This window comes from Bos grunniens, chromosome 20 (genome assembly GCF_055505025.1).
Source record: "Bos grunniens cultivar Pamir isolate PY7600 chromosome 20, Bosgru_T2T1.0, whole genome shotgun sequence".
Taxonomy (NCBI): domain Eukaryota; kingdom Metazoa; phylum Chordata; class Mammalia; order Artiodactyla; family Bovidae; genus Bos; species Bos grunniens.
The window spans coordinates 51,156,038-51,168,740 of NC_141184.1; the positions used below are offsets into that span (position 1 = coordinate 51,156,038).

The 12,703-nt window shown below is 40.1% G+C and overlaps 1 protein-coding gene across 9 annotated transcripts in view; it reads left to right on the forward strand.

The window, feature by feature from the left end:
• Nucleotides 1-12,703, forward strand: part of RAB3C (RAB3C, member RAS oncogene family) — a 365,186-nt gene that overhangs the window by 80,368 nt on the left and 272,115 nt on the right. The window contains exon 2 of one of the 9 annotated variants that reach the window (XM_086361830.1): nucleotides 11,648-11,748. The exons of 7 other annotated variants lie outside the window; for them this stretch is intronic. Coding sequence is in view for 1 of the 2 variants with exons in the window: in XM_086361825.1 (XP_086217951.1) it covers nucleotides 1,786-1,791 (6 nt within the window). In the remaining variant the exon portion in view is untranslated. Of the gene's footprint in view, nucleotides 1-1,677; nucleotides 1,792-11,647; nucleotides 11,749-12,703 lie in introns of those variants that run through there. One more of the 9 variants, XM_086361825.1, reaches the window with a different exon arrangement.

The window sequence follows — 12,703 nt, forward strand, 5'->3', positions numbered from 1 at the left end:
GGAAATATTCATGTTCACATTTTAATTTTTATCCTTTAATATTTCTATGATTGTTGTTTTTGTGATACTATGTTTTTCTTTGTGTTTTTCAAATAGGAGTGTGGGCTTCAAGACACTTTCAAAAATTTGAACAAGGTGCAAAATTATAAAAATAAAGCATTTCAATAATTGCTTCCCTTTATCAACTAATATATTCCTTAACGGCTTTAACTCTGAAGAAACATCAACACCAACATGTTTCAGATTGGTCTGAAGCATTATGTCAGTCTTATGGGGGTCATGAACTATTCTTCTGTCCACTAAACGGTGAAACGTAAGAGTCAATGTCCTAGGTCTTCAATTGCCTTGTTATTGTTCAGTTGTTAAGTTGTGTCCAACTCTTTGTGACCCCACGGACTGTGGCATGCCAGGCTCCTCTGTCCTCCACTTTCTCCCAGAGTTTGCTCAAATTCACGTCCATTGAGTTGGTGATGCTATCTAACCATCTCATCCTCTGCTGCCCCCTTCTCCTTTTGCCTTCAATCTTTCCCAGCATCAGGGTCTTTTCCAAAGTGTTGCCTCTCTGCATCAGGTGACCAAAGTATTGGAGCTTCAGCTTCAGCGTCAGTCCTTCCAGTGAATGTTCAGGGTTGATTTCCTTTAGAACTGACTGGTTTGATCTCCTTGCAGTCCAAGGGACTCTCAAGAGTCTTCTCTAGCACCACAGTTCAAAAGCATCAATTCTTTGGTGCTCAGCCTTCTTTATGGTCCAACTCACATCCATAGTCATGTCTCTGATTTTTAACATGCTGTCTAGGTTTGTCATAGCTTTCCTTCCAAGGAACAAGTGTCTTTTAACTTCATGGCTGCAGTCACTGTTTGCAGTGACTTTAAAGCCCAAGAAAATGAAACCTGTCACTGTTTCCACTTTTTCCCCTTCTATTTGCCATGAAGTGATGGAACCAGATGTCATGATCTTAGTTTTTCGAATGTTGAGTTTCAAGCCAGCCTTTTCACTCTCCTCTTTTACTTTCATCAGGAGGCTCTGTAGTTCCTCTTCACTTTCTGCCATTAGAATGGTATTATCTGTGTATCTAAGGTTGTTATTTTTCTGGCTTTCCTAGTTGCCTGTTGCTGCTTCTGTAAGTCGCTTCAGTCGTGTCCGACTCAGAGTTGTAAAAGGACAGGGTCAGTATTTCCCTGATGAACTCTTCAGTAAGCTGATTGGATTGAGTGCAGCATTAGGAATTCAGCTCTGGCAAACCTGAAAGAGCCTCATTTTGTGCCCACTTGGCCACCTGAGAAAACCCTGAAACCATGGTCACTTTGCTCCTACACTCTCAGCTTTTCATGGTCTGGGAACCCAAATCATAAGGTAACTTGAAGAGGTGATCCTCCTCATAGTCTACCTGCTTTTAGTTTAATTACTTGTTATTTGTTGGGAGCGATTCAGATGCATGTCTGAGTCTCATCAACTAGAAACTCTTGGTAGCCAACAGGATGAATGCCTCCTGCTAAAATAGCCATAGCTTGAGGACCATTAAAGAGCTTGAGGAAAGACCATGTTAAGTACCAATTAGCAAAATATGACCCCAGGTGACCCTTATCTATGGTGTTTGCAGTTAAAGGCAGTTTTCCTTTGAATGTTTGAGTCACTGAACACCTGTCGGTAGTAGGGCTGATGAAAGGCAACAATGGAACCACAGCACACCTGTGCGTGTGAGCCTTCTTTTAGTGCGCATGCTTGGGCAGGCTGGGCCTTTGTAGTAAATGATAGTAGCAGTGGCTTTAGAATGAAAAGCCCAGATGGTTGTAAGTATAAAGGTGGCTCTGTCCGCCATTCCCATTGCACAGTCTGGAAACACAACCTTGTAGACTGCTAACCCAGTTTCCTCGAGAATGGTCCAGATAGCCCCATTGTCCCATAAATGGGGTTTGTCCCCCTATCCATGACTGGAAGGGAAATGTCCAGATTTTGAAGGAATCTATAGCAAATCCCTGGAGGCATTTTTCAAGGGCTTAAGTATTTAAAACTAATATGAAACATCTGTAAAATGTTTAAAAAACATTAAATGAAGTGAAATGTTTAATGATGAAATTTGCGGTGGGAGGGGGGAAGCACATGTTAATATTAAAAGTTAGTTTTTATTTTCCCCATTGGAGATTTTTAGAGTATTTTACTAGGTGTTTTTATGAGAGTTTTTTTTTTTTTTTTTTTTTTACCATATAGTACATATGTGGTAAAAAGAAATGTCTACTGTTAACATTCGTCTACTCTTTTACATATGTCTATTGTTTAGCCTTTTTCTTCTTCTCAGGAAGAGGTATTCTTTATTTTGTGGTTTCAGTTTAGACACTGACCTCCTCTAGCTATTGGATCCTTTTTTATGGAATGGAGGGAAGTAAAATCTAATTGTGGGTTATTTTTAAAAATGACTGATGAGGGAAGTCCAGGCCACGTCCCACAGAGCCTTGTGTGCGCTGAGAACAGGATTGCTGCCTCTTCCTAGGTGGTGCCTTCTCCGAGTCTGACAGAGAGCTCTCCGTGAGTTGTATCACTGATCCTCAGAAGATTCTGACTCCTACCAGGGCAGAGTTAATTGTAACAACGTTTCTCAGGATTCAGCTTTTCTGGGCAGGCTGGGCATTCTAGGGTATAGACTTTCTGTGCCAAGTCAACATTCTGGTGAGATCTGCTGTCCCCATCAGTGAAAGAGATGACTGGTGAAGACGGCAGCCGATAGAGAGCTCTAGGGTCCCCATGGATCCAGGACTCTGTGTCAGATTGCTCAGTCTCCTCGTACATACATCCTGAGGTCTTGACAGTGGGCACCTGCCCTGGCTTCCCTGCCAACACTTGTTAATCCAATAAATTCTAAACCTGACTGATCCAGAGAATCACATGGGGAGCTTTAACAATTTAGATCCCGGCCCCACCTTGAATATTCTAATTTTGCAGAATTCAGGAGGAGTTTCCCAGGTTTGGAAATCTTGGATGTAGTGAAGATTCAGTTTTGTATTCCTAAGTAAAAACATATCCAGCTCTAGAGAGCAGGTATGTGTGTGTGTGTGTTACTCTGTTGTGTCTGACTCTTTGCAGCCCCAGGACTGTAGCCCACCAGGCTTCTCTATTAATGGGATTCTCCAGGCAAGAATACTGGAGTGGGTTGCCATTTCTTAACTCTAGGGCATCTTCCCAACCTCTTACCTCCTGCATTGGCAGGTGGGTTCTTTACCGCCTGAGCTATCAAGGAAGCCCGAGAGCAGGTATATGAGAACACAATGTCTGCTATTTCTTGCTACCAAGAAATGATGAGAAGGCATATATATTTTATCCATATCTATGAGAAAGTTTTAAAGGATTTTTTACATTTTGTTGCTAAGAGAAAGGCTCTTTCATTTTTATAAATTGACATCTACATTTAGGAAGTGTGAATGTCAAGAATGTTTGATGACTTTTTTATATTTTAGACTTAATTTTGTTTTAAAAGAGCTGTATATGGAGAAGATGTTGCTAGGCTTTGCAGGATCCTGGATTTTCAACCAGTCCTTCTGATTGCACCACCTAGAAACATCTAGTGTGATCTACCATCCCAGCTTGCAGATTTTAACACTGAAGGTTCTGCTGTGTACCATGAAACACCTCAGTTTTGGGCAAACAAGAAAGTTGGTGACTCTAGCTACACCCTAGGAACAAGACACTTGGTGTCTTCAATCCTAAGGCCATTCCAGGCTTGCCTGGGCTCTGGTGGACTTCCCTAGCAGGCCTAAGGTTCCCCTTTCTCTAGTCATGCACTTCCAGATCCCAAACTTTTATTGACCTTTCTGTGCTACTTCTCTTTGTCTATCTGGTATTTTACTTTTGTGGATACCCTTTGCATTATTTTAGAAAGGTGTTAGCAAATGATGGAAATAACCATCCTGTATGCAAGATATTGTTTATTTATTGTGGGCTTTGAAATTTTTGTTTCTGTTGAGATAGAATTGAAATATATTGATAACATTGTATAGCTTTAAGATGTACACCAATTTGACTTGATATGCTTGTGTATTACAGTATAGTCACCATGATCGTGTTAGCTAATACCTCTACGTATCGTATAATTATCATTTCTTGTACATAGTGGGAACAATAAGTTTTAGTCTCCTAGAGACTTTGAAGTTTATCATGCAGTATTGTTGTCTATAATGTTATTGTGGACTTTGATGGTTTATCAAATTGCACATCAGAAATTAGGTGAAACTTTACCTAAAACCTATTCCAAGGCCCCAGAAGAAGAGAGCTTCCCCCTAACTACTAGGAGTTAGTTCCTAGAGCCCCCTTTCTTTTTAAAATCTATTAAACTATAGTTGATTTACAATATTATGTTAATTTCTGTTGAACAGCAAAGTGATTCAATTATATATATATATATATAATGCACATGTTCTTTTCCATATTCTTTTCCGTTTTGGCTTTATCGTAAGATATTGAGTATAGTTCCTGGTGCTATACATAGGACCTTGTTCTCTATTTCTGTGAGTCCGTTTCATAGATACATTTATTTGTGTCATATTTTAGATTCGACATGTAAGTAATATCATATGGTGTTTATCTTTCTGGTTTACTTCATTTAGATTGATAATCTCTAGGTCCGTCCATGTTGCTGCAAATGGCATTTCATCCTTTTTTATAGCTGAGTAATACTCCATTGTGTATATGTATCACATCTTTATTCATCTGTTGATGGACACTTAAGTTGTTTGTGTCTTGGTTATTTTGAATAGTGCTGCTATGAGCATAGGGGTACAGGTATCTTTTTGAATTATAGCTTTGTCTGTATATATGCTTGGGAGTGGGATTACTGGATCATATGGCAACTCTAGTTTTAGTTTCTTGAGAAACCTCCATACTGCATCAGTTTACATTCCCACCAATGGTGTTCCCTTTTTTCCCACACCCTCTCCTCATTGTAAGTTTTGATTTTCATTTCTCTACTAATTAGTGATGTTGGGCATCTTTTCACGTGCTTGTTGGCCACCTATATGCTGGAGCTCCCTTTCCCATTTTTTTTTCTTTTCTTTTCTTTTTTTTTTTTTTTTTACCATTTGCTACTTGGATTCTGGGCTTCCCTGGTGGCTCAGATGGTAAAGAATCTGCCTGCAGTGCAGGAGACCCAGTTTTGATCCGTGGGTCAGGAAGAGCCCCTAAAGAAGGGAATAGCTACCCACTCCAGTATTTTTGCCTGGAGAATTCTATGGACAGAGGAGCCCAGAGGGCTGCATAGTCCATGGGGTCAAAAAGAGTTGGACATGACTGGGCAACTATCATTTTCACTTTATTTGGATCCTGCCCGCTTATTAGCCCACTTTCAATTTCCACAAAAGTCTGCACACCCAAGGGTTTTGTAAATTTAGTTAAAAAGAAAAACTCTCCAAAATTATTGGGTGGCAGGCAGTGTCATAGGACAGGTCACATGACCACTGGCCACATTGCCCTCCCCACAGTCTCTCCAGACTACAGGACACTTCTGTCTGCATACAGGTACGCAGAGTGTCAGCTTCTATCACGAAAAGTGTTTTGATGACTGCTCTTTGTTCCATGCCATAATATTAAAATGAGAGAGTAAAAAAAAAGAATGTTACAAGAAACAGAAAAAATAATAATAAAAAAATAAAATAAAATGAGAGAGTAAACATAAGGTGTTTATTTTGCTAATTATTAAGCTGTACAGAGTTGGGATATTGGGTATCAAAGTCCCTTGCACTTTAAAGTTAGGAAATGAGAGGGATTATATCCTATAAAATCAACCATTTCCATTTCAGATAGCAGCAAGAGTAAGAATTGGGAGAAGGTGAGTGGCTTCTATATCATTTCAATATAACAAGAGGAATAAGAAAGATGATTATGGATGTTCTATTCAAGGACTTTACACATGCCAACACTTTTACTTTGATGATTTCACTATCATTCCTATTTTCTAGATGAGGAAATTGTAGCTTATGATTGTTAAAACAAAAACCTTGCCCAAGTTTGTACAAGTAGCAGATCTAGGATTCCTTCTCAGGCAACCTGACCCAAGAGCATGTGCTCTTTATCTATATCCACATCACACCAAGAATGTGGAATGCTCTTTTTCACAAATGTGTCTGCTGCACATAATTTCAGAGCTGGTAGTAAAGAAGTACAATAGTGTTTCTCTTTTTGTGCTTTGATTATAAAGCTTGGGTTACCAGCAGCTAGGTGCTCCCCAGCTCCCTGCTGCTGCTGCTCCTAAGTCACTTCAGTCATGTCCGACTCTGTGTGACCCCGTAGACAGCAGGCCACCAGGCTCCCCTGTCCCTGGGATTCTCCAGGCAAGAACACTGGAGTGGGTTGCCATTTCCTTCTCCAATGCATGAAAGTGAAAATTGAAAGTGAAGTCGCTCAGTCATGTTCGACTCTAGCGACCCCGTGGACTGCAGCCCACCAGGCTCCTCCGTCCATGGGATTTTCTAGGCTCCCTAGGACTGCACTAATGACCTTCTGGCTTCAGCATCCATGAGGATGTGCAGGAGTTACTGGGCTGGGCTCTGCTTCATTGCAGCTGTCAGCACTGAATCACTGGAGTGGAGCGGAGCTCTCCCAGCCACCATCCCTTCACAGGAGATCATGCTCACAGTCTTCTCTCTGTGATCTGAGCATCCCCTTCTCCCTCTGCTTCACAGCCCTCTGCAGGCTCTCCACCACCAGGAACCATCTGTAACACGCCAGGAATCAGGAGTGAACTACAGCTTGGGCTGAGAACACTGGTTCTCTGTGTTTGATACTAATAGGAACCATTTTTACAGGTTTTGATAAACTTCATTTCCTTTTTCTTGACACTGTGGTAACAAACATCTATAGATTTCAAAGGAGGTGTGAAAAGTGTTACAATAAATTTAAAAATTTAAAAAGTTTAGCTCTTGCCTCTCTTCAACAGAGGAATGGATTTTTTTCCCTAGAAGTGGGAAAAAGAAGGACCCATACCTCTTTCAATATTCTCTGTGATTGAAACTTGTTGGTTTGATGAAGAGAAGAGTGAAATAGGTGAGCCTGCATGTCTGTAGTTCTTTTTTTTTTTTTAATTTTGGAGTATAGTTGATTTACAATGTTATGTTAATTTCAGGTATACAGCATAGTGATTCAGTTATATGTATATTCATTCTTTTTCAGATTCTTTTTCCATTTAGGTTTTGCAGAATATTTAGTAGAGTTCTCTCTGTTATACAGTACATTATAACCCATTTGCTCCAGGTCATGAAGGTTCAGTCAGTACACGGAGAAATCAGGATATCCTGTTGAAAAACAGGGACCCCCTTCTACTTCAGCTCTTTTCGGATACTCTTAATTTTGTCTTTAAAATGGGGATAATGGCTTCAAGTTTCCTGCTCAGTATAGAGGGAACTTGGAAGTGGTCACTCCTATCCTCATATAAGAGAAAAGCTGAACAAACTGAAAATTAACAACTCTTCTTAGATACATCGGAGAATTGAGGTCACAGGGGAAAATGCTGCCACCAGACTGGGGAGAATCACAGTTTACTGGAATAGAAGCCTCCACAGGGATCAGTACTATGGGAGGAAAACCTAAATGTAATTGATGAAGAAAATGTAGCCTGTAGTTGATGAATTGCTAGAGGTGCCATGTGGACAAGTCTAAGAAATAAAAACTCCAGGGGGCCTCACAAAGTTTAGAATTTTACCTTCAAGAGCTCTGCTAAACTCTCATAGTTAAGGTTGGGAAAAAAATTCCCTTATGCTTCTATCGGGGGCTGAGGAAAGGTGGCCTTTCTGAAATACACTCAGGACATTCAGTTCCTCTAACACGGGGGTGCTAACAGGTAGATATTGATATCTGGGGGCAGTGAAAGGATGAGATGTGATAATATGTGTAAAGCATGTAGTACAGTGTCTGTAAGAGCTGGTGCAGTTATTTTACCATTTTCCTGTGCATCCGCTGTGTGTTTTCCACATGTACTAAAGAACCTATGCATGGAATAGAGATCCAGATGCAGTCTGCAAGAATGTCTGTGAAACTGAGCTTGAGGAATATCCTTAAAACTTAGAGCAACTTGCATCTTGGAAGTGTAACTATAATTTGGTGTATCATCATTTACATTCCCCAGGAGTCCCATGAAATAGTAATTCATTCCCTTCCAACACAAAGAAAAGAGACAATTTCCCAATGCTACTTTACTTCCTAGGTCCTTTACTTCAGAAACCAGGGTTGGAAAAACCACTATTTACCCTCTAATGTCCTGGCAACTTCCAGGTCCCTGGATAGCATCTTTTCAGCGCAGTGGTGATGGGTCTGCAGTGATATGGATAGTGTTTATTGCTTCTCCACTGGCTCTCGCCAGAGCAAACAGTAGCAGACACACAGAGAAATTGTTGGCTGGAGACTGCAAAGAACATCACAGTTACAATCCATTCTGAAGAGACAAGCACAGAGGCAGGCAAACCAAGCACAGAGGAGCCCTTCGCCAGGAGAAACCACCAGGGGCCAGGTGACAGGTGTTTGAAAATCCTGTGTTTTAATATTTTCCCTCTTGGTTTTTTAAGATTTAGTCTTACCTTTGGAAATCTCAGAAATAATTCCTTTTATTACCCTTTTCTTTTCCCTTAGGTAACAACTGAGACTTGAAACTAATTTATGTATTTCCATGCTTCTCATATATAAGGCCCATCCTTACTTTCAGTCTTCCAGTTTCAAAGAATTGCATTTCATTTTCTGGATAATTTACCCTCATTCTTCTTCCCATTGACCTTCAGGCTGTTACCAGTAGTAGTTGATGGAACATAGTACATTTAAAATGACTTCTTTCTGTTTTTCTCATCAGATGCACAAAATGGCTTAGTGTAGTTTAGTTTCTTAAGCACCCAAGGGAATTCCTGCAGATAATTTGGCTTTCTTATTTATTTGGAAGAGCTAATGTTCAACAATTCTGAAGTAGACTGTGGTTGCCTGTGTTCGTCAAAGGTAATCTGCTTGGTCCCTGGTCAGTAGGACTTCTGGGGAAACTATAATTGAAATTAAAAATGACACATAAATTAAACCTATGATCTGTTCACTTGCTATTGAACCAAGGGACACCCAGAGGGCCAGCACAGTGACTTTGCAAGGCGCTAACTCCCAGAGGTTAAAAATTTGCTTCAAACTTGCCAAGGTCCTTAAGGACATATGGTAGAGGTCTCATTCATAGATTTATATATTCAGCAGGGTAAAAAAAATTCATTGTTATTTGTCTACCACCTTATTAGCATTTTGATTAGCATCTTAAGTGAGTATATATAAAATGCATACTGATTAAACTTAGGAATGACATAGATCTGGAAGGGATAACTAATATTTTTGATGAAAGGACATAAAGTTATCAGAACAGAACAGAATTGGAAATCGAAACAAGCAAAAGGAAGTGTAATAGAAAACATATAAAGGTTGACACTTTCATTAAAAAGTACATTGCCAAAGCATAGGATCAGGATAGGGAGACCCATGTTTTTAACAGTGAATGTGAAAAAAGGCGCTGAACATTTGAGAATTACTTTATGGTTAAGTCAAGTGTGATAGGACATAAGGATATTATTATACTCTGCACTGACTAGATAAATATCTGGAATATTGTGACCAATTGTAGGAGCCATGCGTGGGATTTTGACATTTGCAGAGATGTCAGCTTTAACCTAGATATGTGGGCTGCTTTGAGCACGTCCCATGTGGAACAGAGGGGCTAAAGAAGCTGAGATTATCCAGTCAGGAGGAGAGTAAATGAGTAATGTAAATGAGTAAACGAGTCAACTCTCTTTGATTCGTAAGGCAGAACACATGAACAGAAGCTATAGGGAAGTAGATTTTAGCTCAAATTTATGGAAGAAACTTTTAACAATTGTAGTTGTTCATCAATGAAGTAGGCTGTTTCACAGCCCAGTGAACTTTCTGTCACTTGATGGGAAGGGCTAGGCTTGAATACCAGCGTCATGCCAGCAAGAGGGAGACTGTGATAAGTTGAAGAAGGACAACCCTCAACAGTCTTTCCCACTCTATGATTCTTTTAATTAATTTAAGATTAATACAATTAAAAGGCTTTTCTTATATCTATCTTTTATAAAATCCAGTTCACTCTCTGGGACTTCCTTCATGCCCACTCACGTTTTCATATTTTCCCATGAACATTTCAGAAACGTTCACATGAACGTATTTAAAAGTGTAGGCAAACTTACGTAGTGACTGTCTGTTCCTTTGACATTCATATGCTGTCAGATCGCTTCATTTTTTACTGGGGTATAGTCGACTTACAATGTGACGTTGCTCTCAGGTGTACAGCACAATGAGTCAGTTATACGTATATCCACTCTCTCAGGCTTTTTCCCCATACAGGCCATTACAGAGGATTGAGTTGAGATCCCTGTGCTATACAGTAGGTCTTCATTAGTTACCTGCTTTGTACTAGTGTGTATATGTCAATCCCAATCATCCAATTTATCCCTCTCCCCCTTTCCTTCCTGGTAACTGTAAGATTGTTTTCTACATTTGTGACTGTTTCTGTTTTGTAAATAAAAATCGCTTCATTTCTATCCTCAGCAAGATTAGGGCAGTCTACTCCATTCTATACGCCAGGATTTGTTTCATTATTCCAAAGTTTAATGAAACACATATGCATTCTGAATGCACATCTTTGGGACTCACTGTGAATCTTATGGGGCTTCCCTGGTGACGCAGATGATAAGGAATCTGCCTGCAATGCAGGAGACCAGGGTTTGATCCCTGGAGAAGGGAAGATTCCCTGGAAAAGGGAATGGCAACCCCCTCCAGCATTCTTGCCTGGAGAATTCTATGGCCAGGGTAGCCTGTGAGCTACAGTTCATGGGGTCTCAAAGAGTTGGATGAATCCTTTTGGGGATATAAATCAGGAAATAGTTTAAAGAAACCATGTACCATCTTCAAGGTTAACAGGTTGACAGACTCTTCTAATTAATCCTTTGGAGGATCTAGATCCGCGTATCCACCAGCCTCATCCTCGCTCATCCTCTGTACTCCTGCCACATTATCTGCTGCCACTGCAACTGGTATAATCAGCCTTTAAAATTGAACATCTTCTATTTCTTATGCTGGAGAAAATTCCAGTATGGTTTCCTCTGTGTAAATCTCTACAGTTACATTTAAAAAGTGCATATCATGATGATGCCTATATTTCTGCAGGTTTTGGAGTTGGTCTAATTTTGGACTAGGACTTGGGATCGATCAGCTTTCTTTATCACATTTTCTTTCAAGGCAGCCTAGAAATCCACAGGAATCAGTTAGAATCCCACCTCAGGGTATTGGTAGGTAGGTAATCAGGCTGAGAAAATGAGCAGGTCTAGGATACTCATAGAGTTGTTTTCCGACTATGGCTTAACTGAACATGCTTAATTCAGAACCTAGTCTCTGGGCTAGTTCACATAAAAGATGGTAAAAAGATCTTCTTAACAAAGACCAATTGCAGGCCTGGTGAAGCTTAGCACCTCCATAAGGGGGGAGTCTTAATTGGTGAAAGGCTTATGTCTGGAGGAATAGAAGTGTCAAACAAAACAGTTACCTGGCTTTCTGGGGTGTCAAAATTTGTCAGAGCAAGACATCATTGTTCAAACCAATAGTCAAGAATTATAATCCTATTTTTGTTCTTGGCAGACTGCTTGTGTTGGGGGAAGTTTACCTTAGCATGTAGATTCCTGGGTCAGAAAGGAGAATGATGATACATGCCTGTTTTACTGGCCTAGTTTTTCCCACTGGTAAGCAATCATTACAGTCGTATTTACTGAAGACATATGTGTGGTTTCGTGGATGTAAGATAGAAAAATGTTTAAGCTTATATTTATTAAGAAAGTGTGAAATGCAATCAGAATGTTTACTGTCCTTAAATTTAATAATATATACAGATTTTGTTTTTGCCTTTATTCTTGCTCATATGGTTGTGTTCTCCTACTGGCAATATTTCTAAAAAGGAAATACATTATTGCACCATCTCTCCTTTTCTCTTTCCCTCAGTTGTTTTACATATCTCTGATTTTAGCAGCCAATGTGGTCTCAGATGAGACTGAGCACTATATATTGTTTCTAGTGTTCAACTGTCTTCTGGGGCTTTTCTCTTTCAGTTCAGTTGCTCAGTCATGTCCAACTCTACAACCCTGTGGACTGCAGCACGCCAGGCTTCCCTGTCCACACCAACTCCCGGAGATTACTCAAATTCATGTCCATCGAGTCGGTGATGCAATCCAACCATCTCATCCTCTGTCATCCCCTTCTCCTCCTGCCCTCAATCTTTCCCAGCATCAGGGTCTTTTCAGATGAGTCAGTTCTTCTCATCAGGTGGCCAAAGAATTGGAGTTTCAACTTCAGCATCAGTCCTTCCAATGAATATTCAGGACTGACTTCCTTTAGGATGGACTTGTTGGATCTCCTCACAGTCCAAGGGGCTCTCAAGTCTTCTCCAACACCACAGTTCAAAAGAATCATTTCTTCAGTGCTCAGCTTTCTTTATAGTCCAACTCTCACATCCATATATGACTACTGGAAAAACCATAGGTTTGACTAGATGGACCTTTGTTGGCAAAGTAGTTTCTCTGCTTTTTAATATGCTGTCTAGATTGGTCATAACTTTTCTTCCAAGGAGCAAGCGTCTTTTAATTTCATGGCTGCAGTCACCATCTGCAGTGATTTTGGAATCCCCAAAAATAAAGTCTGTCA